This window comes from Narcine bancroftii, chromosome 5 (assembly GCF_036971445.1).
Source record: "Narcine bancroftii isolate sNarBan1 chromosome 5, sNarBan1.hap1, whole genome shotgun sequence".
Taxonomy (NCBI): domain Eukaryota; kingdom Metazoa; phylum Chordata; class Chondrichthyes; order Torpediniformes; family Narcinidae; genus Narcine; species Narcine bancroftii.
The window spans coordinates 9,170,867-9,194,219 of record NC_091473.1 but is presented as its reverse complement, the minus strand read 5'-3'; the positions used below and the strand labels follow the sequence as shown (position 1 = coordinate 9,194,219).

At 42.0% G+C, this 23,353-nt stretch overlaps 1 protein-coding gene across 4 annotated transcripts in view; it reads right to left on the bottom strand.

Annotated features, from left to right (window-relative positions):
• LOC138763091 (mitogen-activated protein kinase 14A) overlaps positions 1 to 21,562 on the bottom strand; it is a 47,456-nt gene extending 25,894 nt beyond the window's left edge. For 3 of the 4 annotated variants that reach the window (XM_069936706.1, XM_069936708.1, XM_069936707.1), the window contains exons 1-5: positions 21,304 to 21,561; positions 12,864 to 12,993; positions 12,695 to 12,753; positions 4,243 to 4,354; positions 1,168 to 1,197 (exon numbers count right to left, since the gene is read on the bottom strand). In XM_069936706.1, the coding sequence (XP_069792807.1) occupies positions 1,168 to 1,197; positions 4,243 to 4,354; positions 12,695 to 12,753; positions 12,864 to 12,993; positions 21,304 to 21,422 (450 nt within the window). In that variant the 5' untranslated portion in view covers positions 21,423 to 21,561. Of the gene's footprint in view, positions 1 to 1,167; positions 1,198 to 4,242; positions 4,355 to 12,694; positions 12,754 to 12,863; positions 12,994 to 21,303 lie in introns of all 4 variants that reach the window. The other variant, XM_069936709.1, reaches the window with a different exon arrangement.
• Between the last annotated feature and the right edge of the window lie 1,791 nt (positions 21,563 to 23,353).

Here is a 23,353-nt window from a genome sequence, read left to right as displayed (position 1 = left end):
GTGGAAATGGTGCTGACCCACTGCATCACAGTCTGGTATGGGGACACCAATACCCCTGAGTGTAAAGCCCTGCAAAAGGTAGTGGTTGCAGCCCAGGACATCACAGGCAAAACCTTCCCCACTATTGAGTACATCTACAGGGAACGCTGCCGTCGGAGATCACCAGCAATCATCAAAGACCCAAATCCACCAGCACATGCTCTGTTCTCACTGCTGCCATCAGGAAAGAGGTACAGGTGCCACAAGACTCACACCACCAGGATCAGGAACAGCTGCTACCCCTCCACCATCAGACTTCTCAATGACAAACTCAATCAGGGACTCATTTAAGGAATCTTACATGTGCGCTTTATTTATTTTCTTTGTATTGTCCAGTCAGTTTGTTTATATTTGTTATGTTTACAGTTCATTTGTTTATACTGTGTACAGTTTTTTTTACACGACCGATTAGTCGTAATTCTTGTGCGCCTGCAGGAAGAAGAATCTTAGGGTGTATGTGATGCCATATATGTTCTCTGACAAGAAATCTGAAATGAGAGCAGGAAAGGCCATTCAGCTCGATGGGGATTGGAGATAGGTGATTCCATGATATATGAAGGAATCATAGAACTATACAACATTACAGCACAGAAACAGGCCCCTTTCGCCCTTTTCGTCTGTGCCAACCCATTTGTTTTGCCCAGTCCCACTGACCTGCACCCAGTCCCTAGCCCTCTATACCTCTCCCATCCATTACCTGTCCAAATTCTTCTTAAATGTTCAAATTGAACCCGCATTCACCACTTCAGCTGGCAGCTCGTTCCACACTCCCATCCCTCTCTGTGAGAAGAGGTTCCCCCTAAGCCTTTCCACTTTCACCCTTAACCCATGTCCTCTGGTTTGTATGTCACCTACTCTCAGTGCAAAAAGCCTACCTACATTAACTCTGTCGATCCCCCTCAATTTTAAATGCCTCTATTCAATTATTACTTTACAAAGATGACTGATTTTCACCTGTTACAAGATGAAGAGGCCTTTTAAAAATGTTTTGAACTAAACGTGATACACTACTATTTAAAAAGTAAAGAGGAATGTTTTATTTAAGAGTTATTTCTTTTTCACAGGTGATGCTATACTGCCCTACTGTGGACAGCAGGTTAAATAGGTTTAGTAAAGGAAATGCCTTACCCTGTGTATGATTCCAGCAGAATGAATGTACTGCAAGAGAAAATAGGACTAAGTTAGTATAATAGCAAAGGAATAAAATTCTTTGCTTCTTCAGAACAAGGATTATACAGGTCGACCCCAACCTTCAATGGGCCTCGGTTCCAGGCCTCGCATTCTATTATCAAAACAATACCACACTCTACCATTTGTTTTTAATTTATTTTTTATTTAAACGCTGAAAACCTTTATTTAAAAGCCAGTGACATTGAAATGGCATTGCAAGTGTGGATGGACATCAGAACTCGAAATCAAAAGTTCTGACCAATCGTAACTTTGAAATATCGTAAGTCAGGGTTGATCTGTACTTGTAAAACAGAAACATTGTTGCACTAAATCTGGAGATATCTCCAGTATGATCGGGTGTGAGAACTTGCAGTGCTCTCAGATTTAGGCACTTTTTTTTCCCTTTGTGGAGATGTTCCACTAGTCACATTGGATATGGAAGAATACAAATCCTCACTGCTGTGCGAATAATTCTGACACAAAGTCTACAGACTATACTACAGGCTTTAGTTAGCTTAAACGTACACACCAGTCTCAGTATCTTTGCTGGCTCCACGTGTCTAACTGTCCCAGAAGGGGGTGGTTTGAATCTTTATATGGGCCGGTGATTGACAGTGGGCAGGTGGGGTTGGCCTCCCAGGCTGCCTAACTGCAAGTACAGTGGTTGCCTCCTGCGGTAGCTGGTAGGAGTATGGCCAGTGTAGTGGCTGCATCACCACACTCAGGGCAGATGAAATTTCCACCTAATATACTGCCTTAGTTTACACAAATGAAATGCTGCAGATCCAGAGATACTAAAATGAAAATGGAAAGTTTCTGTAAAGCAGTCAGTTTGGACAGCTTCTGCAAGGAGAAAATGGTTGACCTGAAACATTTGCAGTTGAAATGACTCGAGATCCATCAGTCTGGCAATATAATGGTTGTGTCTCGCTCTGTGAATGCTATTTCTAGCATTTTGTGCTTTCGTTTTATTTAAAAGTTCATTTCCTCCTTCAGAGTTCACTCACTCAGGAACCTTTCATCAGTTTGCATCCCCCTGCATTTTTCCTTTAGAGACACTACATGGTAACGGGCCCTCCCGGCCCACGGGCCCATGCTGCCGAAGTTCACCAATTAACTGACAAACCCCGTATGTTTTTTGGAGGGTGGGAGGAAACCCACGCAGACACAGGAAGCCCCCACAAACTTCTTACAGATGGTGATGGATTCGAACCTGGGTCGCTGGCCCTGTGATAACATTGCACTAACCACTAGGCTAACCATGTAGCCATGGGCAAAAACTGTATTTAAAAAGAGATCTAAATTTGTGAACATAAATGTAATTCAGTATGTCCATTTCCCCACAAAATGTTGAGTGCATACTACAAAGTGAAGGGAATGAAGTTTAGGGGTGTTTTTGTTTTACAGAACTGTGGGTGCCTGGAATGCCTTGCTGGGGATGGTGGTGAAGACTGAAACATTAGGGGGCATTTAAGAGTCTCTTAGACAAGCACATGGATGGAAGAAAAATAGAGGTTTACGGGGTAGGGAGGGTTTTGTACTTTTTTTGGGAAGGAATATATGGGTCAGCACCACATTGAGGGCCAAAGAGCCTGTACTGTGCTGCAGTGTTTGATGTTCTATACTAGGAAAACTCTCCAAACTCCTTCATTCAGTGGAGATGAAGAATTGGTTTGATTATTATGAAGAGAAATTGAGTAGAATTGTACCAATCAAAAAGCCTTTTCATTCCCCTCAAAATCCATTCATTTCAAGTTCTCATCTTTTTTCCTCAACCCGACTTTACATGTGTTCCCAGCATACTTAGAAAGAAGTTGAATTAGAATTGCAATTGTAAATTAAATCACTCAAGAAAGTCCTTGACAGATTGGTAGGGGAAGGGTCGACAATTCACCTGTTTGGAATTATAACCAGGAAACTAATCACGTCAAGGTCAAATTAAGTGAATATGAATCAAAGCATGATCTCCTTCAAGAACAGAGAATGACCTGCAGGCCCTTCCATTTGAATACATCAAGTTAACATTGAAGGCATTTCTTGTTTCAAATTCAAATACAGTAAAACCCCTTTTATCTGTAATTCAAGCAACTGGCAAAAACATCGAGGAAAATAATTTAAAAATTTTAAATAAATGAAGGTTTAATATTGTAAGTGTTTTCTGAAGTAACAGATAAACCTTTGGTGAAATATTCAGCCAGTGGAGGGCCTTGGTTGTGCTTGCGGCTGTTTGAATAAAATGGCATCGCCTGGGATGAAGAGCTAGTTGATGCTGCTTGCTGTTGTAGTGACTCTTTTAAAGTGTCCCCTAACTCCTATTTCACAAGAGTCTTGATCTTTATTGGCATATTACTAAGGTTTTATCTGTAAACCTGGGGGGAGGGGGGGCGGTTAGTTATTGATAATGTTATACAGTTTTTGGGCAGTTTGTGGAGGGTAAGGAACCTGCAGATGCAGCGACGGTTAAATATTTTCAAAAAATGTGACTGGAAATAAAGGAAAGTGCTTTAGTTTTCTACGTTTGTCAGTACAGTATAGTATTTTTGTCTTTTATACTGTTTATTCTTAATCCAGGTATATTAGTTAGGCATTGTAAATATCAAGAAACCTGAAAAACACTTATCCGACATCTACCAATCACCAAAGGTGCCAGATACCAGGGGTTTACTGAATTTTGAAGTATTACTTAAGGAACAGAAACGATATCTGAGTCCCTGAAGAAAAAATAAATTTAATGTGAAGCAATTCTCAGCCTGGATATTGTAGGATAGCAGAGAGGTGATCAGTGTAACCTGTTTAAGACCAGGAATCTTCTTGAGAATCTGAAGTGGTTTAGAATTCCGCAAAGTTCTCGATAGGATAGTGTTCATTTTAGGTTCAGCCTGGCAAGACATTTGCCATTGTTTAATGCTGAAACTTCTGATCTGAGAGCCATCAGTTATAATTGTGTGGGTCCTGGAAGCCAAAGTTTTCTCCATCCCTCTCTGCAAATCTATTTTTGCAGGACCCCCCCTCTCCCCCCACCACTCTCCTCACCTTCAGGCCACGAAGAATCTGGTAAAGAAGAAACACCACCATGTTCTCAGTAAGCTTTTGTTTCTTCATGATGTGACTGAGGTCGCGCTCCATGAATGGCATCACCATGTAACTGTGAATAGAGTTTACATGGAATGCTGAAAGACTGGCTGAATTCCTCCAACATTTTGGTGTGTTTCTATGCATGCACGGATACATATATAGATGTAAGCTCTCACACTTATTCCCCACAAAGTCTGTTATATTTACAATTTGATAATCTTTGAAGCTGATTTTATCTCTACCATGGACTGTTTTTGGAAATATTATTATTATATGTTGCCATGTGTTTATATAATAGTCCCAATTTCTTCCTGGTTGCAGCTGATCTAGAACTTGAGGTACGTAATGTGAGTAATTCTGTAACTCTCATTAAGAAAGAAAATATGACTTCTGAAAAGTTGTAACATCTATTTGCCTTTATAATCACTTGCAGGAATTAGAATGTTGTTGTCTATGGCATGTTCAAACAAATCTGTACCATAGTTGAATTGAGTTTTCCCCAGTTTATTTTGACATTATTATCAGTTGCTACAAGCCAAAAATACTTTATTAGACAGTACTAAATGTTGTTAAACAATGATTAAATGATAGTTAAATGACCAATAAAAATTGTCAGAACATTCTAAGTCCCTTACCGTTTCATAGAACAAAGAAACTAAAAAACTATCTGACATGGTTATCTCTCAAGTAAGCTATGACCTTCAAAATTGCTGTTTGCAGGTGATAGCATGAAATATATCAAACAATCACTTGAAAGCCACAAAACAGAATTTGCTTGCAAGAAATCATTTTAATCCTTACACCTTCTTCAAGATAAGTAAGGCCTTAATCATAAATGAGTACTAGTCAAATTTTGTGGTCCTATTATTAGGGGAAAATTTAGGGCATCAATTCTTAAACACATACTATCTTTAGCTGCGCTAAGTGTCTGCGGTAAGCTCCTGAGGGTTCAGGAGCTTGCATGTGTGGGCAGATGGCCTGGGCCTGGATAAGAGTCTGTGGTTGGGGTGTCAGGACCTCAGACAGGCGGGAGCTCAGACAGGAGGGTGGCCGGGGCTGCTGGGGCCAAAAGTAGGGGTTTGGCCTTTAATCGTGATATATGGAAAATATCATATTTTTCAGGCAAAAATAGAGGGGGTCAATTTTTACATGGTATTGACTATTACAACGTATATATGGTAAAAAAGAGTGAGGCCTGGTGGTGACTAAACTCCATCAAATTAATACCTTTCCACTGTGTACTATGCTCCCAGGTAAATACTTCTTCTTCAAGATAAAATCGAATTGCCTTTTGAAAAATGATATTGATTCTCTACCTGCCACAAATTCACAATTCTTACCATTTATGTCAGTATGCTTTGGGAACTGCTCCATCAAGACTACAAGAAACTGCAGGGAATTACAAACACACCACCCCCACCCCCCACCCCCCCCCCCAAACATTGACTCCATTTACACTTCCGGCTGCTTCAGAGAAGCAGGTAACTTACTAAAAGACTCACGTCACCCTGGTTACACTCTTGAGAAGAATGAAGAGTGTGAGATCATGCACACTACCAGATTCAAGGATATTTCCTTTCTTGATGTTATCAGACTCTTGGATGAACCTCACACTGGTAAAGTAATGTTGCCTTTACTCTGTTCCAACTCATCTCCCTCTATAACTCTGCACTCTGTACTGTAATGTTTTGGTCACTTTACTAACAGTGAGTAGTTTCACTGGATTGTATGCAAATTGAACTTTCTTTGCACTTTAGTGTGAATGATAATAACCTCAAACTCTGATTCTTACACCAATGATCTCAAATCAATCTTCTCTGATCCTTACTAATCCCAGACTATGTTTTCCCAGTAGATTCCATCAAAACTCCTGAAAGTTTTGAGCACTGTCATTAAATTTTAACTATTGAAGCAGAAGTAACTTTTCAGGTCAAGAATTACTCATCAGAATCCTGACAAAACATCATTGACCAAAAATAGTGTTGCACATACTTACTTTAACTGGTCCTAGGAAGATAGGCACACTCCACGGATTTTCTGCTGGTCCACACATTGGCGTGCCAAAGGTACTTAAGATCAAATAGTGGTGAATCTTACCTTTTACTCCCTTGTATCCATAGCTGGCTGCATTTTGTCCTGAGCCAAGGATCTGGCCTCTCAGGTTCATACGAGCCACAGCTAACTCAACCATTTAATATAGTCACCCATCTTTTTTTTAAATTTAGACACAAAACACAGTAACAGGCCATTTTGGCCACAAAAGCCTGTGTCGCCCAATTTACACCCCATTAACCTACAGCCCCTGTATGTTTTGAATGGAGCCCTTGGGGGTAAACCCACACAGACATGGGGAGAACGTTCAAATTCCTTACAGACAGCAAGGGATTCGAACCCCAGACCCGGTCACTGGTGCTGTAAAGGTGTTGCGCTGAATGCTAAGCCAACCGGGCCATCCATTAAAAAGGTAAAAAGGTAAGAAAAGCATTATTTCACTGAGTAGTTATGTTTTAGTTAATGTATTTTTTTTGAAAATTTTATTTTTCATTTCCATCAATATGTACCTATAAATTCTTCATCATATAACAATTTTTTTTTTTCTTTGGCTTGGCTTCGCGGGCGAAGATTTATGGAGGGGGTAAAAAGTCCACGTCAGCTGCAGGCTCGTTTGTGGCTGACCAGGCCGATGCGGGACAGGCAGACACGATTGCAGCGGTTGCAAGGGAAAATTGGTTGGTTGGGGTTGGGTGTTGGGTTTTTCCTCCTTTGCCTTTTGTCAGTGAGGTGGGCTCTGCGGTCTTCTTCAAAGGAGGCTGCTGCCCGCCAAACTGTGAGGCGCCAAGATGCACGGTTTGAGGCGTTATCAGCCCACTGGCGGTGGTCAATGTGGCAGGCACCAAGAGATTTCTTTAGGCAGTCCTTGTACCTTTTCTTTGGTGCACCTCTGTCACGGTGGCCAGTGGAGAGCTCGCCATATAATACGATCTTGGGAAGGCGATGGTCCTCCATTCTGGAGACGTGACCCATCCAGCGCAGCTGGATCTTCAGCAGCGTGGACTCGATGCTGTCGACCTCTGCCATCTCGAGTACCTCGACGTTAGGGGTGTGAGCGCTCCAATGGATGTTGAGGATGGAGCGGAGACAACGCTGGTGGAAGCGTTCTAGGAGCCGTAGGTGGTGCCGGTAGAGGACCCATGATTCGGAGCCGAACAGGAGTGTGGGTATGACAACGGCTCTGTATACGCTTATCTTTGTGAGGTTTTTCAGTTGGTTGTTTTTCCAGACTCTTTTGTGTAGTCTTCCAAAGGCGCTATTTGCCTTGGCGAGTCTGTTGTCTATCTCATTGTCGATCCTTGCGTCTGATGAAATGGTGCAGCCGAGATAGGTAAACTGGTTGACCGTTTTGAGTTTTGTGTGCCCGATGGAGATGTGGGGGGGCTGGTAGTCATGGTGGGGAGCTGGCTGATGGAGGACCTCAGTTTTCTTCAGGCTGACTTCCAGGCCAAACATTTTGGCAGTTTCCGCAAAGCAGGACGTCAAGCGCTGAAGAGCTGGCTCTGAATGGGCAACTAAAGCGGCATCGTCTGCAAAGAGTAGTTCACGGACAAGTTTCTCTTGTGTCTTGGTGTGAGCTTGCAGGCGCCTCAGATTGAAGAGACTGCCATCCGTGCGGTACCGGATGTAAACAGCGTCTTCATTGTTGGGGTCTTTCATGGCTTGGTTCAGCATCATGCTGAAGAAGATTGAAAAGAGGGTTGGTGCGAGAACACAGCCTTGCTTCACGCCATTGTTAATGGAGAAGGGTTCAGAGAGCTCATTGCTGTATCTGACCCGACCTTGTTGGTTTTCGTGCAGTTGGATAATCATGTTGAGGAACTTTGGGGGACATCCGATGCGCTCTAGTATTTGCCAAAGCCCTTTCCTGCTCACGGTGTCGAAGGCTTTGGTGAGGTCAACAAAGGTGATGTAGAGTCCTTTGTTTTGTTCTCTGCACTTTTCTTGGAGCTGTCTGAGGGCAAAGACCATGTCAGTGGTTCCTCTGTTTGCGCGAAAGCCGCACTGTGATTCTGGGAGAATATTCTCAGCGACACTAGGTATTATTCTATTTAGTAGAATCCTAGCGAAGATTTTGCCTGCAATGGAGAGCAACGTGATTCCCCTGTAGTTTGAGCAGTCTGATTTGTCGCCTTTGTTTTTGTACAGGGTGATGATGGTGGCATCACGAAGATCCTGAGGCAGTTTATCTTGGTCCCAACAAAGCAAGTTCATATAACAATACAATGTAATGAAAACGATACAAAATGATATATAAATGTTTAAGTATTTTCTTTTTATCCTCCTCCCTCCCCTCCCCCACAAAGAAAAAGAAAAGGGAAAAACACCTGAATTTATTTATCATTCACTATTTATAAATTTCTACATTATTCTATCCTGTACATATTAATTGGGAGGAGTGGATGTTATGGACGATGTCGAATGGACTCTTACTGATGAAATCCATATATGGTTTCCAAATCATATAAAAATTCTCAAGTTGATTCCTTAAATTATAAGTAATCTTTTCCATTGGTCTACAATTTTGAATTTTCATATGCCATCTATCCAACCTTATAAAATTATCTGCCTTCCATGTTACTGCCACCACTTTGCTATCAAAAGTCTTTGTTAATATTTGTCTAACTTCAATTTAGTATCTATGACATATAAATCACCAAGAAAAAATATTATGGGATCTTTTGGTATCTGTATCTTTATAATTTGTCCCAATAATATTTTTAAGTCTTCCCAAAATTTTCAAACTTTGCCACAAGACCAAATTGTATGTAATAAAGTTCCTTTTCTTTGTTACATCTGAAACATTTGTCAGACAATTTAAATTAAATCCATGTAATTTATATGGAGTATAGTATAATTGGTGTAAAAAATTATATTATACATATACATAAAATTATAGTATATTTAATATCTAAAATTAATTGTATTGGTTACACTCTTCTAGCACAATCTTGACCAGGCCTCATCATGAATTTGTATATTTAAATCTTTTTCCTGTGTTCTCCCCAATTTGATATCAGGAGGATAGAAATCTTAATTGAGCTGCTATATAATCATTTTTAAATTTCGGCAACCATAATCCTCCCTGATCAAATTTCCAAGTTAGTTTTTCCAAAGCTACCCTTGGCACTTTATCACGCCAAATAAACAATATTTTAATTGGTAAATTTTTATTTCTTAATATAGACACTCCTCTGGCCTTGGAATTAAATGAAGAAACCATTACTGATCCAATCCAATCTCTTTTTAACTTCCCATGTACTATTTCAATCAAATGAGTTTCCTGCAAAAAAGCTTTAATCTTTTTCAAATACAAGTTAACAATTTTTTGGTTTTATTGGATTCTGAATTCCATTAATATTAATACTAATAAAATTCAATTTTTCTGCCAAAAAGTACCAATATTAAATCTTCTGTCCATCGATCATCCCTTTCCCACTCCTCTCACTCCCACTAAAATAACACCATATGTTACAATAATCTTAGTCAATCCAGACGTAAAATAAGAAAAGATAGCAATAAGAACTAAAGAAGAAACACCCCCCCTCCCAGCCGCCTGAGGCACGTGATGTTGTCACATCTCTATTCCCCTGATCTTTTCGGGATGTGATCCAAATCACATTCATGCACATGAATTAATTCACAGTGGTTCGGCTCATGGTCCCCACTAACTCACTCGATATACCAAACAATCCTTTATTCTATTTTTATCATAGTTTCTAATTCATAGATCTTTTAAAATATATGTAGATCACTTAAAGGTTAAACGCTCCTCCCCATTTAAACTCTCTCGAAATATTACTTTTTTCCCCAGTTACAGCAAAACTTTTTCCATTTGATAATTCATTCAAGTATTAGCATCCACCTGTCTTGCATTTTCAGGCAACGAATCAGCATACACCTTTGCCTCATTAGGTTCCGTGAGAAACCTATTTCTCCCTTTGAGAACAAAGACCTTCAAAACTGCTGGATACCTTCAGGCTAAGGCATAACCTTTCTTCCATAACATATTTTTAACTACATTCTCTTTTTCAACAGCTCAAAACTTGTATCAGGATTTTAAAAAAATTATTCCCATTATAAATCATGGGTGACTGTCGTTCTTTTGCTTGCTTCGTTGCCAGCTCTAAAATCTTCTCTTGTACTTCATATTGAAGAAATCTGACTAGTATTGGGCGTGGCTTCTGCTCCGGCTGTGGCTTTGGTTTCAATGCTCTATACAGACTCTCAATTTCAATGTCTCCTTGAAATTCAGTCACTCCCAAAGATTGTGGAATCCAACACTGTAAAAACTTTTAAATTTCTTGTCCTTCATCACCTTCTTTAAGTCCAATAATCTTTATGTTATTTCTTCTGCTGAAGTTCTCTAAAATGTCTATTTTCTGCATTAACTGATCTTTTGTTGCAGCTGCTTCTGCTTGTGCCACTTTCATTTGCTCCTTCATGCCTTGAATTTCAAATTTATTTCCTTTAACTTTCTCAACCATAACTTCAAGTCTTTTATCCACCTGCTGCATCATTTTCTCAACTCTCTCCATAAATTTTTTTCTTTTCAGCTATAATCTCTCCATATCTTTTTATATTTATGCCATTATAAACTTCCTATCTTGTTGGGAAGATTCCATGTATTTTTTTCAATTCTGCTGCAGAAATAAATTATCCTTTCATTTTCCCAGCTGTGAGGCCTTTGGACTTTGAGTAAACAAAAACTCCTGTTCTTGCTTGCTGGAGCTGGAGGTCTGCAAAGACTTTTTAAAAGTTGTCTCTGGTTTTTTTTGTGCTCTGCGCATATGCAGAGTCACATCTTCACCCGAATCGGGTGCCATTGTTTGGAGAGACCCTGTACTGCAGATTCCAAGGTCTTCCCGGCTCCTGGCTTATCTCCCCTGGGCAGTACCTTACGAACAGTTCCTGGATCCTTCCTCAAGGTTGGCCATTCTTCTTTATCTCGATCTTTTTCTTGCTCAGTTTCTTGTACTGTAACGGCTAGCATTTCTTTCTTTGGTGCCATTTTAAAATGTTCTGCAGGTCTTCCAATACTTCTTTCTTCTATTTTTTTTAAGTTTTGTTAACTTTTTTTACTCTTTTTTTCAACTATTTCAAGGAGAGTTGGGATTTGCAGTCTAACCCCCCCTAGTGGCACGCCCCCCCTAGTCAATGTTTTTTGACCAGATTATTTTAAAATTGATTATCTGCACTTCATCCAAGTCCAAATGTCTGTGATTAAAGGCATGTAGACAAGTACGGCATGGACTAGAAGGGCCAAGTTGGCCTGTTTCTAAGCTGTAATTGTTATTTAGTATGATTACATAAGTTGGAAATGCCATTGACATGTGCTGTCAAAAGACAGCCAGGACAGGGGACCAGGTTTCACCACATGAGGCCTAGTCATTGCTTCACAGAATGGTTGCAGTAAAATTAATTTAAATCAAATCATACTGTGAAATGAAGAAAAGAAAATAAAGCTTCACTTACCACTCTGATGAAGGCAGGTGATTCCATTAGATGATGGAGACCATGATACATTTGCTAGCTCTGGCTGCTATAAAGCTGAGAAGCCGGATATTGATTGCATTAGGTTCCTTGACTCACAGAAGCAAACAGTATGGAAATGGCCCTTCAGCCCACCAACAATGCCCACCGCCCACTGCAGCAATCCTACACTAATCATATTTAATTCTCCCCATGTCTTCTCAACTCTACTGTTCTACTACAAACTAGGAACAATTTACCGTGAAACTAAAATTCCTGAGGAAGTAGAGGCGCTGCTGCGCTTTCTTCACCATGCCATTGGTGTGTTGGGTCCAAGAAAGGTCCTCCGATATAGTGACTCCCAAGAACCTAAATGTGCTCACCCTCTCTCAGGGTTGTATGTGATGTGTATGTACTCTGACAATAAATCTGAAATTCTGACCTCTGATGATGTTGCACTCATCATAGACGAGCATTTCCAGGACTCCCTATTTTTGTTACAGTATAATGGTGGTCAGCAACCAGGCCAAGGTCAGCAGCTGAAGACCCTGTTACCAAATGTTGAATGGAAAGCAGTGGTAACCAGTAGCAAAGTATGCAAGGCAGAAATGGGGCCAGTAGGCTGATAGGAGAATAGAGGTGAGAGTGTTGCGCATCATGCTTTGGGAAAGGCAGAGCCAAAAGACATTAATAAAACACTTGCGGCTCCTGCATGCTGGACAAATAGCTGCGCAAGTGGAATGGAATGCAGAGACAGGTGAGGAAAGCAATTGAAGAGATGGGACCAGGAGAGGCTGATAGAATTCTGCAAGATGGTGCATGCCATTGGGGAATTCAAAGCATGACAGGCACGGTAAGAAGAAACAAACAGTCGTCATGTACTCACAAGCTCTGGAATGTCTGCAAGTAGTCTTCAGGTGAAAAGACATTTAACAAACAAACCACCTGCAAAAAAAAAGAGCTGGCATGAATCAGAGAAGAAACACCAACATGCTGTCCATATTCCATTCATAAGCTAAGAACTTCTTTGTTAATGCTTGTGGATCTTAACTTACATTTTCATGTTTCATATGTTTAAGCAGTCGCAGTTCGCGGAAGGCTCGCTTGGCATGATTTAAAGACTGGAAGGGGCGGTGCAACTTCTTCACAGCCACTTTCTCCCCTGTCCTCTGGTCAACAGCTGAACTGCACAAGAAACAGGATGTTAGCCTTGTGGGCAGATGAGGTGGCACTATGTCCTTAAGAGAGCGAATGCTGATTGTAGGTGACAGACGTCACCTACTTATGATGTGATATTGGCTGATCTGTGATTCTGAATATAAAACCCTCAGACAGTCAAGGAAAAACAAACTAAATTGTGACAGAGGCAAAACCCCTCATCAGGTTTACAAAGTACATGGATGAGGACTTGCCTGGTCTGGCATGTAAATCTTATCAGAGTAAATGTTGTTCCCTGAAGGGAGAATCTCATGTGGATAGGGTGATGAAGAAGGCTTTTAGTATGGTGGCCTTTATAAATCAAAGCATAGAATACAGGAGTTGGAAAGTGATGTTGAGACTGTTCAAGGCATTGGTGAGGCCAAATTAGAGTACTGTGTGTAGTTCTGGTTACTGAATTATAGGAAGGATATCAATAAGATAGAGAGAGTGCAGAGAAGATTTATGAAAATGTTAACTGGGTTTCAGAATCTAGATTACAAAGAAAGATTAAGCAGATTAGGTCTTTATTCCTTGGAGTATAGAAGGATGAAGGGAGATTTGATAGAGGTATTTAAGATTATGAGGAGGATAGAGTTGCTATGGATAGGCTTTTTCCCTTGAGGGTAGGAGAGATTGAAACAAGAGGTCATGAGTTAAGAGTTAAGGGGCAAAAGTTTAGAAGTAACATGAGGAGGAACTTCTTTACTCAGAGTGGTAGCTGTGTGGAATGAGCTTCTGGGAGAAGTAGTGGTGGCAGGGTCCATTTTGTAATTTAAGGAAAAATTGGATAGGTATATGGATGGGAGAGGCCTGGAGGGTTAATGGTCTGGGTGCAGGTCAGTGGGACTAGGAGAATGTTTTGGCACAGACTAGGAGGGCCGGATGGCCAGTTTTCTGTGTTGTAGTGTTATATAGTTCTAATAAAGTGCCTAAGTAAGAGTGCTTAAATGAGTGAGTTTGTCATTGAGGAGTCTGATGGTGGAGGGGTAGCAGCTGTTCTTGAACCTGGTGATGCAAGAACCTCTTTCCTGATGGCATCAGTGAGAACAGAGCGGGTACTGGATGGTGTGCGCATTTGATGATTGCTGTTGCTCTCTGACGGCAGCATTCCCTGTAAATGTAGTCAATAGCGGGGAGGGTTTTGCCTGGGCTTTACATTTAGGGATATTGGTTTACCCCTACCAGACCATGATGCAGTTGGTCAGTACACTTTCTACCGCACATCTGTAGTTTCTTATGTTCTTACAAGGAGGGAGAGAGAGATTGAGAGAGAAAGAGAGATGGGGAGAAAAAAAATCTAGGCTGCAAGTTAACCTTGCAAGATGTCAGCCCCATAATCACACAGCAAATTTAATATTCCCAGCCTGTGGACAACACAAATCTAATTGCAGTTATTTCCATCCCATTTTCCCAGCAGTTCTGTTTTGTGATGACTCTTGTTGACACAAAGGTTTTTGGAAACTAATTGTACACCTGGGGACGTGAATGCCAGAAAGCTCAGGTTAACAGCTAGAAAAATAATTGTACATCCATTGGCGATATTGGAAAGTTTTACATTTTAGTAAGTGATATTTTCTTTACTTCCACTTTCAGCTGTGCTGGGGTTTCTGTGACACTTTTGTTCTTGGTTGACTCCTGCTAACCACTTCTCTGCTTTCCAGATAACTTTAAATAATGTGTCTCCTCTTAAAACATGAGACAGCTAAACTTGAAAACCAGAAAATTTGTTAAACTTTCTTTAATGGTGCCCAGGAAATGCATTGCCATTGTTTGGAAATCTGATTTCCAACTGAGTCTGGCCCACTGGAAGTCAGTAACGCATAGTTGTGTCCCCCTGGAGAAGGTGACTTACAACTTCAGAAATTGTTAGTATGTATTTTTAAGAATATGGAACCTGTATTTAAGATACACGGGGGTTACCCTTTGATGATTCCCCCTCTCTGGTCTCCAATTCCACTAGCTCCAGTATCCCTGGTGATGTCTATGTCAAGACATTTATCCCTTAAGGGAGGAACGATGTTCTGGACGAATCATGTAATGCTTCATCTGTGTGTAATTAATGCTGTTGGAAAACAGATGATTTTGTCACATTATATGGGAGATCGTCTGCTTTCCTTTTCCTTGGGGAGGGGTCTTTCTCTTTTTTCTATTTCCTACTTTTCTTTGAAGGATCGTCACAATGTGTAATTTTGTATTTCTAAACAATGGCGCTGAATTTGATCACTTGTTGATTCTTCCTTCTTTGTACATCAACATGTAGTTTGGTTCTGGTATTTTATTGTACGTATCTGTGACGTTTCTTTGATTTTGTTTGTTTAGTAACTCCACATTAATTGAAAATTAAATAAATAAAGGGGAAAAAATCTGACGGTTGACAACAGGCAAGTGTATGGGAAAGTTAAATGCAAAATGCCGGTTCAGAACCGTGACCAACCAAGGGACAGTCTGGTTAATGTAATGGTTAACGCAACACTGTCACACCTCCAACGACCCTGACTCGAATCTTCCACTAAGGAGGAACTAAGAAACTAAGGAGTTTCTATGTTCTTCCCGGGTCCTGCATGGGTTTTCACCGGGTGCTCCATTTTCCTCCCACCTTCCAAAATGTGTGGGATTGGTAGGTTAATTGGGCGGCATTGACCAGAAGTGCCTTCTACACTGTCGTTAAACATAAAATAAACCGCCACAGTGATGCAATATTTACAAGTTCAAAGATCAATCATTTTCTTTCTCTCCCCCCCAGATGTGGCTGTATCTTTCTGTTTCAATGTGCTTCCATTTTTAATCTATTTATTACTGCCCATTTTTGAGTAATTATTCTGCAACTCATCAGTTCTCTTTGCAACGTTGCACTCCTTGTCTCACACTCTCAGTTTTGATGAAGGATCCTTGACCTGAAAGTTGACTTTATTTTCCTCACCACTGACGACACCTATTTGGCTGAGTGTTTCCAGTATCTTCTGCTTCTATTTAGCCAGCTCAAGGTTCAGTGAGGAAATTGGCATATGTTGGTAACCACGTCAAGTCAAGGCAAAGCCTATTAGATCTCTAGAGAGCAGGACAACCTCCTCCTCCATGTTCAGGCATGAGTTCCTAGAATCTCAGGAATCTCAGGGAGAGAGAAACAGGGAAGAACGGTAGCTATTGGAATCTTAAGCAAACAAAGAAGCTGGAGGACCTCATCAGGCCAGGCAGCATCCATGGGCAGAAAAAGTCGGTCAGTGCTTGGGGTCAGGACCCTTTATTGAGACTAAAGCAGGAAGAGGTATCAAGTATACAAAGAGTGAAAGAAGTTCACAAGAGGCCAAGAGGTGATGGGCATACAGGGTAGAAGGTGGGAGAAAAAGGGATGGAGCAGTGGAGTTAAACAAGAAAGTCTGCAGATGGTGTGGTTTTTTTTTATTTTTATTTTTCACACTATAAACCATACCGACCAAAATACATACAGACATTTTTCTCTTGAATATATAGTATCATTTTCTCCCCTTTTTTCCCCCTCCCTTCCCATTTATTCAAACTACAATCTATAAGATACATTAAACCCGTTAAACAATGTCGTCACTTAATAAAAATAAACAAGAAATTTTTGTCTTTTACTTTTATCTACTGAGTCAGTTCTTTTCGTTATCTTCATTTTAGGTGGTGGAGGTCCGTGGTAGGATTTCTCTATTGTATTTCATGTATGGTTCCCATATTTGTTCAAATATTGTGATGTTATTTCTTAAATTATATGTTATTTTTTCGAATGGAATACATTTATTTATTTCTATGTACCATTGTTGTATTCTCAAGTTGTCTTCTAATTTCCAGGTTGACATAATACATTTTTTTGCTACAGCTAGGGCTATCAGAACGAATCTTTTTTGTGCTCCATCCAAATCGAGTCCAAATTCTTTATTTCTTATATTTCTTAGAAGGAAGATCTCTGGGTTTTTTGGTATCTTGCTTTTTGCAATTTTATTTAATATCTGGTTTAGATCTTCCCAAAATTTTTTCACTTTCTCACATGTCCAAATTGCATGTATTGTTGTTCCTGTTTCCTTTTTACAGCGAAAACATCTGTCTGATACTGTTGGGTTCCATTTATTTAACTTTTGGGGTGTGATATATAGCCTGTGTAACCAATTATATTGTATCATGCGTAACTTCGTGTTTATTATATTTCTCATAGTTCCGGAGCATAGCTTTTCCCATGTTTCATTCTTTATCTTTATGTTTAGATCTTGTTCCCATTTTTGTTTAGGTTTACAGTTTGTTTCCTCATTCTCCTTTTCTTGCAGTTTGATGTACATGCTTGTTATAAATTTTAAAATTATCATTGTGTCTGTAATCACATATTCAAAATTGCTTCCTTCTGGTAACCTTAGACTGTTTCCCAATTTGTCCTTCAAGTAGGTTTTCAGTTGGTGGTATGCAAACTTTGTATCGGGAGTTATATTATATTTGTCCTTCATTTGTTCAAAAGATAATTATTTATTTCCCGAAAAACAATTTTCTATTCTTTTGATCCCTTTTCTCTCCCATTCTCCGAAGGAAAGGTTATTTATTGTGAAAGGGATTAGTTGATTTTGTGTCAATATTAATTTTGGTAGTTGATCATTTATTTTATTCCTTTCTACATGAATCTTCTTCCAAATGTTGAGCAGATGGTGCAATATTGGTGAATTCCTACGTTGCACCAATTTTTCAACCCACTTATATAGTATATGTTCAGGTATCTTCTCCCCTATTTTATCTAGCTCTAATCTGGTCCAATCTGGTTTTTCCCTTGTTTGATAAAAATCTGATAGGTATCTTAATTGTGCTGCTCTATAATAATTCTTAAAGTTTGGTAGTTGTAAGCCTCCTTGTTTGTACCATTCTGTTAATTTATCTAGTGCTATCCTCGGTTTCCCCCCTTTCCATAAGAATTTCCTTATTATTTTCTTTAGCTCCTTGAAGAATTTCTCTGTTAGGTGAATTGGTAATGATTGAAATAGGTATTGTATCCTTGGGAAGATGTTCGTTTTAATACAGTTTATCCTTCCTATCAGTGTTAGTGGTAAGTCTTTCCAGTGCTGTATTAATTTTTTCATTAATGGCTGATAATTTAGTTTATATAGATGGCCGAGATTATTATTTAGTTGTATACCTAGGTATCGAATTGCTTGTGTTTGCCATCTAAATGGTGATTCTTTCTTAAACTTTGTGAAATCCGCATTATTCATTGGCATTGCTTCACTTTTATTTGCATTGATCTTGTACCCCGATACTTCTCCATATTCCTTCAATTTCTTATGTAATTCTTTTATTGATATTTCTGGTTCTGTTAAGTATATTATAACGTCATCTGCAAATAAACTGATTTTATATTCCTTCTCTTTTATTTTTATCCCTCGTATTTTATTTTCTGTTCTTATCAGTTCTGCTAGTGCTTCTATAGCTAACACGAACAGTGAGGGAGATAGTGGACATCCCTGCCTTGTTGATCTGCTTAATTTAAATTGGTTTGCTATATATCCATTTATGTCACTTTCGCCAATGGTCCCTTATTATAATAGAATAATACCTAGTGTCGCCGAGAATATTCTCCCAGAATCACAGTGCGGCTTTCGCGCAAACAGAGGAACTACTGACATGGTCTTTGCCCTCAGACAGCTCCAAGAAAAGTGCAGAGAACAAAACAAAGGACTCTACATCACCTTTGTTGACCTCACCAAAGCCTTCGACACCGTGAGCAGGAAAGGGCTTTGGCAAATACTAGAGCGCATCGGATGTCCCCCAAAGTTCCTCAACATGATTATCCAACTGCACGAAAACCAACAAGGTTGGGTCAGATACAGCAATGAGCTCTCTGAACCCTTCTCCATTAACAATGGTGTGAAGTAAGGCTGTGTTCTCGCACCAACCCTCTTTTCAATCTTCTTCAGCATGATGCTGAACCAAGCCATGAAAGACCCCAACAATGAAGACGCTGTTTACATCCGGTACCGCACGGATGGCAGTCTCTTCAATCTGAGGCGCCTGCAAGCTCACACCAAGACACAAGAGAAACTTGTCCGTGAACTACTCTTTGCAGACGATGCCGCTTTAGTTGCCCATTCAGAGCCAGCTCTTCAGCGCTTGACGTCCTGCTTTGCGGAAACTGCCAAAATGTTTGGCCTGGAAGTCAGCCTGAAGAAAACTGAGGTCCTCCATCAGCCAGCTCCCCACCATGACTACCAGCCCCCCCACATCTCCATCGGGCACACAAAACTCAAAACGGTCAACCAGTTTACCTATCTCGGCTGCACCATTTCATCAGACGCAAGGATCGACAATGAGATAGACAACAGACTCGCCAAGGCAAATAGCGCCTTTGGAAGACTACACAAAAGAGTCTGGAAAAACAACCAACTGAAAAACCTCACAAAGATAAGCGTATACAGAGCCGTTGTCATACCCACACTCCTGTTCGGCTCCGAATCATGGGTCCTCTACCGGCATCACCTACGGCTCCTAGAACGCTTCCACCAGCGTTGTCTCCGCTCCATCCTCAACATCCATTGGAGCGCTTTCATCCCTAACGTCGAGGTACTCGAGATGGCAGAGGTCGACAGCATCGAGTCCACGCTGCTGAAGATCCAGCTGCGCTGGATGGGTCACGTCTCCAGAATGGAGGACCATCGCCTTCCCAAGATCGTGTTATATGGCGAGCTCTCCACTGGCCACCGTGACAGAGGTGCACCAAAGAAAAGGTACAAGGACTGCCTAAAGAAATCTCTTGGTGCCTGCCACATTGACCACCGCCAGTGGGCTGATAACGCCTCAAACCGTGCATCTTGGCGCCTCACAGTTTGGCGGGCAGCAACCTCCTTTGAAGAAGACCGCAGAGCCCACCTCACTGACAAAAGGCAAAGGAGGAAAAACCCAACACCCAACTCCAACCAACCAATTTTCCCCTGCAACCGCTGCAACCGTGTCTGCCTGTCCCGCATCGGACTTGTCAGCCACAAACAAGCCTGCAGCTGACGTGGACTTTTTACCCCCTCCATAATTCTTCGTCCGCGAAGCCAAGCCAAAGAAGAAAGAAAGAATCCAATTAATATATTTCTCTGGTAGGTTGAATTTTTGTAGTAGTTTATTAAAAAAAGATGAACAATGGACAATATCTGTAAATTCATTAACTTAATCCATGCAGTACAAGGAAACAAAACTCCCAACAGTAGCGGTTGCTTTAGATGCAGAGAAAGCCTTTGACAGAGTAGAATGGAATTATTTATTCAAAGTACTACCGATGGTGTGGTTGAAGTAAACACAGAACGCTGGAGAATCTCAGCAGGTCAAACTTTATGTAGCAAAGATAAAGATTCATAACCAACATATTTTGGCCTTGAGCCCTTCATCAAGGTATGGAAAAATGTCGGCAGGCACCTGAACAAAACTGTGAGGGGAGCACCAGCCTACATTTTCTTACATAACCCCAACATTTTGGTCAGTGGCTCAACCTTTTTCTTCCCACTCACATCCCACTTTAAGTAATCCCTGTGCCATCGGTGCTCTGTGATCAGTGAGGGATTGCTTAAGGTGGGATGTGAGTGGGAAAGGAAGGTTGAGAATTATTGCTCTAGACCCAATTGTTAGTGAACTATTTTGCTTGAGAACAATGTTCATTGGCCCATTTCCTTTGGAGTTCTGAAACCGTGCACAGAACGAGTCAATGAGGTACGATTCTCAACAGTGATTCTCAACCTTTTCCTTTCCACTCACATCCCACCTTAAGCAATCCCTCACTAATCACAGAGCACCTATGGCATTCGGATTGCTTAAAGGGGATGAGAGTGGAAAGAAAAAAAGATTGAGAACCATTGGTTTTGGTCCAGAGCTCTGACTTTAAACTGGAAGCGGTGGAACCAGTGGGCGAGACAAACTGATTAATGGATTCGGATCACCCTTCGTGGTTCACCTGGTATTTCTACCGAGCGCATCTAAATGGGCTTCCAAACTCTCTTTGTACCTGGCTGCTTAAAGTGCCCCCCCCCTCTTCTTTAACCAGGAGGATAACTTGATCTGATTCGATCTTCACCCCGAGACCCCCACTCTCCTCCTCAATCGCACCCAACCGCCCTTCTGTCCAGAGTGTGCAACTCTGTGCAAGAGTTTTACAGGCACGTTCACTGGAGTTGACCCCCCTCCCCCCACCCAGTCTGACTGCAGTCCTGTGGTTCTGGTTGCGGCTTCCTTTCCGGATCCCCCTGGGTCATACGGAGAAGAACCACCTCCCCAACAGCGGCGCCGCTCAGCTCAACCCGGGAAAGGTTGCGCAGCCCGACTTACCACACACTCCCGTACGCCCCCGAGCCGATCGGGCTGAGAGCGGCGTAGCGCACCGGCACTTCCCACACGGTCTTGTTCACATCTTGTCGGTGGAAACCTTTCCTGGCCGGCGTCCCCATTTGCCCCGGGCTGATCGAATGCTCAAGCCCCACCTGAACGCCCACTCCGCAAGTACAAGCCTCCCAGGTGAGGCTCACCTGCTCGCTTTCTCGCCAGTGCGGAGGCACAGAGTGGAGTAAACGGGGAATTCACGACTGATGTGACGTGCTCAGGACTGACTCCGCCCCCTCATCTCCAGATGAAAACCCTGGATCCCCACCAAAACCCCACTCCAGTCCAAAGTGTGTTAGGTTTACTCCACGGATGAACTCGAGGTCGGCGCTCCTCTCACGCGTCGGACCTAAAGGATTCCTGATCCTCAGTGACTGCACTCCTCAATGCTTTTGTGGTCCTCGGGACTGGGAGTTACAACAGGGGGCACATCCTGTCAGGGTCGGGGTCAATGATGCCTTTCTTCACCACTTAGCCCAAGATGGCTAGGTGTCTAGCCCTGAACACACATTTAACGGTGTTGGAAGCCTGTTGAAAGGCTGAAGGCTCGCTACTTGAGGCTCCAGAATGTCCACCAAGCGAGGCATCAGCTCTCGCAACGGAAGCAGCGGCCTGTTGAGTCGATTGAAGATTTTGTCCTCATCCTACAAGAACTCATGAGGAACTGCGGGTCTGAAAACAGCGCGGCCCGGGAACAGGAAGATGAGCAGATCCAGGACACTCTTGTCGGTGGTGTGAGGTCCAAGTACATCAGGCAACGGTTGCTGGAGCAAGGCAGCGCGGTGCTGTCTGACAACGTGAGGCCAGCCAAGTCACTGGAGATGGCCCAACTGAGAGCTGATAACCTGGAAGCCATCCTCCAGGATGATCTGGTTCCCGGAGTGGCTCCACACACGGCATTGGGCCTGATGGTGGCGGCCTCCGGCACCAAGGGATGTTTCTTCTACGGTTGGCAGCAGCACCCAAGAACTCGATGTCCTGCTCAAGACTCCATTAGCTCTAGTTGTCAATACGAAGGGGCACTGGGTGAAAGTCTGCAGGGCGAGGGGGATCAACGTGTGTGCGACCCCCGCCAGGCTGATGAAGGCGAGTCCAAAGCCCAATCCCACGATCTCCCAATGCCAGTGTTGTGCGCCATGGCCTTCTTGAGGGGGCGCGTGGCAAGGGCAGCGAAGCGGGAAACTCCAGCGGCCATCTTGCCACATTTCAAAACTAGTGCCATCCTCCACAGACGAGGAGGGGGAGAGGCCATATTGTTGCACTGTGTGGACTCCACCATCTTGCCAGTTTTCAAAATCGGTGCCAAAAGAAGAAAAAGGAGGGTGGCCATCTTGCTGCACCTCGTGGGCCCGCCATCTTGCTGGCCCAACATTCTGCAAGGGGGGAGTGATCCCTGCGAGAGGAACGACTGCATCTCTGGAGTCGTGGCACTGATGGTGATGGACCAGGAGATACCACACCAACTGATCAATTCCACGATCAAGGTGGGGGTAAACAGACATAAACTGAAATGCTTAATTGATTCTGGCTCAACTGAGAGCTTCATAGACGCAGAGACATTGCAAAAACTTAATCTGAAAGTGTATTCTTCTAATTAATGCATGTTTTTTTAGCGTCTGTAAATATTCAAGAATATTGTATGGTTCATTTATCTTTGCAGGAGGGGGAAATTCTGTAAGTTCAAAGTGTAGGTACTTAAGAATTTATGTGCACCAATTTTGTTGGGTGTTGATATAAAAACGTGACCCTGGAGTATTCTGGTCCTCTCCCTTCCATTACAGTTCGGAACGGAAGGCCCCAAAACTCTGATGCCATTTGCTGTCTCTCCACACTGAATATAGATCCATCCCCTCTGTTCCCCAATCTGAGCGCTGATTGCAAACCAATTGCTACAAAAAGCAGGTGCTACAGTGCAGAGAACCGGGCATTCATCAAGCCTGAGACACAACGACTGCTCGATGAGAACATTATCGAGCACAGTACCAGCCCATGGAGAACA